Genomic DNA, 1,821 nt, shown 5'->3' with positions numbered 1-1,821 from the left:
AATGGATATCTTAATTTCAATAAAAGCAAATGACATCAATAAATTGATATGTTAAAGAACCATGTTATTGATATGACTAATTAATATCTCAGACTTCTGTTTGTTTCACATAGCTTATAAACTTTTGTTTAAATTAAATATAATTTTAGTCTATCATCCTTGATTAGCAACACATCTATTTCTGTTGCTCTCTTCAGAAGATTAAACAGAATAAAAACAATCAAGACAGTTATGATCAGAAATTCTACGTAGGTCACCAGGATTCTCCAAAGCATTTTAGACAATAAAATTTGTGAATGGCCTCAGAATTAAAACACGATTTAGGTATTTCCATTACAAAAGCATGCAATCTTATAAATGGAGAACATGTCTAAATTATAGGCACAATAAATTTACATAGAAACATATAAAAGATGTGTCTATATATACATATATACAATTTGTTTAAATTGGTATTTCTGGTAAGCTAAGCTAAGCTCCTAGTAGGGGGAAATGGTCCCCTGGAGTTATTTATTTCTAGGTTTAAGAAGTTAACCTCTTTGCTATTCACTTCTGTTCTCCTTCATGTTCTGTTTTTCACCAATAGATTTTGCTCAAAGAGAATAGAAAATAAATCACATTATGAAAAACCACACTATGATTTCAGAGTTTGTACTCTTGGGCATATCAGACAATCCAAAGCATCAGATTGTACTTTTTGTATTTTTACTTTTGACTTATGCACTGAGTATCACTGGGAACCTCATTATCATCATCCTGACCTTGACAGACTGTCATCTACAGACACCTATGTATTTTTTCCTCCGAAATTTTTCCTTATTAGAAGTTTCATTCACCAGTGTTTCCATCCCCAGATTTTTGGCGTCAATCGTTACTAAAGATAAAACCATCTCCTTTAACAACTGTTTTGCTCAATTATTTTTCTTCATCTTCATGGGTGTGACTGAATTTTTCCTTCTAACTGCCATGTCTTATGATCGCTATGTTGCCATCTGCAAGCCTCTTCACTACACCACCATCATGAACAAGAAAGTCTGCACTCTGCTTGTCTTTAGTTCATGGCTAGCAGGGTTTCTTACCATTTTCCCACCCCTCATGCTTGTCCTCCAGTTAGATTTCTGTGCTTCTAATGTAATTGATCACTTCTCTTGTGACTATTTCCCCATTTTACAGCTCTCATGCACAGATACCCATATTTTAGAAAGGATTGGCTTTTACTTTGCTTTTGTTACTCTGCTATTCACATTGGCATTAATAATTCTGTCCTACATTTACATCATCGGCACTATTCTGAGAATTCCATCTGCTAGCCAGAGGAAAAAGGCTTTCTCCACATGTTCTTCTCACATGATTGTCATTTCGATCTCTTATGGAAGCTGCATATTCATGTATGTAAAGCCTTCAGCAAATGAAAGAGCATCATTGACCAAAGGAATAGCTATTCTTAACACTTCAGTTGCTCCCATGTTGAATCCTTTCATATATACTCTGAGAAACCAGCAGGTAAAACAAGCTTTCAAAACTTTGGTTCATAAAATAGTATTTTCTAGAAATGAATAAAATTGTGTGCTAACTTAAATTAGTATCACTGTAAAGATTTAATAAAAAAATAAATTTTATTTTTGTAATGTCCTCTTATATACCTCTCAAAGATAATTGCAGTACTAAACTATTTATTTAAGCTTTTTTTTACCTGAAAAACTACCATTTTGTGCTCTCTTTTCAAAATAGTTGAGACTCTGTGTAATCATTGATTTATAATTCTATCTAGAAAACCAATAGATACTATAGAATACAGATTTCTATTATACTGAATAAAAA

At 32.5% G+C, this 1,821-nt stretch overlaps 1 protein-coding gene across 1 annotated transcript; it reads left to right on the top strand.

Annotated features, from left to right (window-relative positions):
• The first annotated feature begins 621 nt into the window (after positions 1 to 621).
• On the top strand, positions 622 to 1,560 carry LOC130024800 (olfactory receptor 6C3-like). Its single transcript, XM_056115582.1, has one exon. It carries the CDS (start codon positions 622 to 624, stop codon positions 1,558 to 1,560), a length of 939 nt encoding a protein of 312 aa, XP_055971557.1.
• The last annotated feature ends 261 nt before the right edge of the window (positions 1,561 to 1,821 follow it).

The sequence above is a fragment of the Sorex fumeus genome, unplaced genomic scaffold (genome assembly GCF_029834395.1).
Source record: "Sorex fumeus unplaced genomic scaffold, SorFum_2.1 ptg000029l, whole genome shotgun sequence".
In the NCBI taxonomy this organism is placed as follows: Eukaryota; Metazoa; Chordata; class Mammalia; order Eulipotyphla; family Soricidae; genus Sorex; species Sorex fumeus.
Note: the sequence above shows the minus strand (reverse complement) of the source record. Positions and strands in the feature narration are given on the sequence as shown.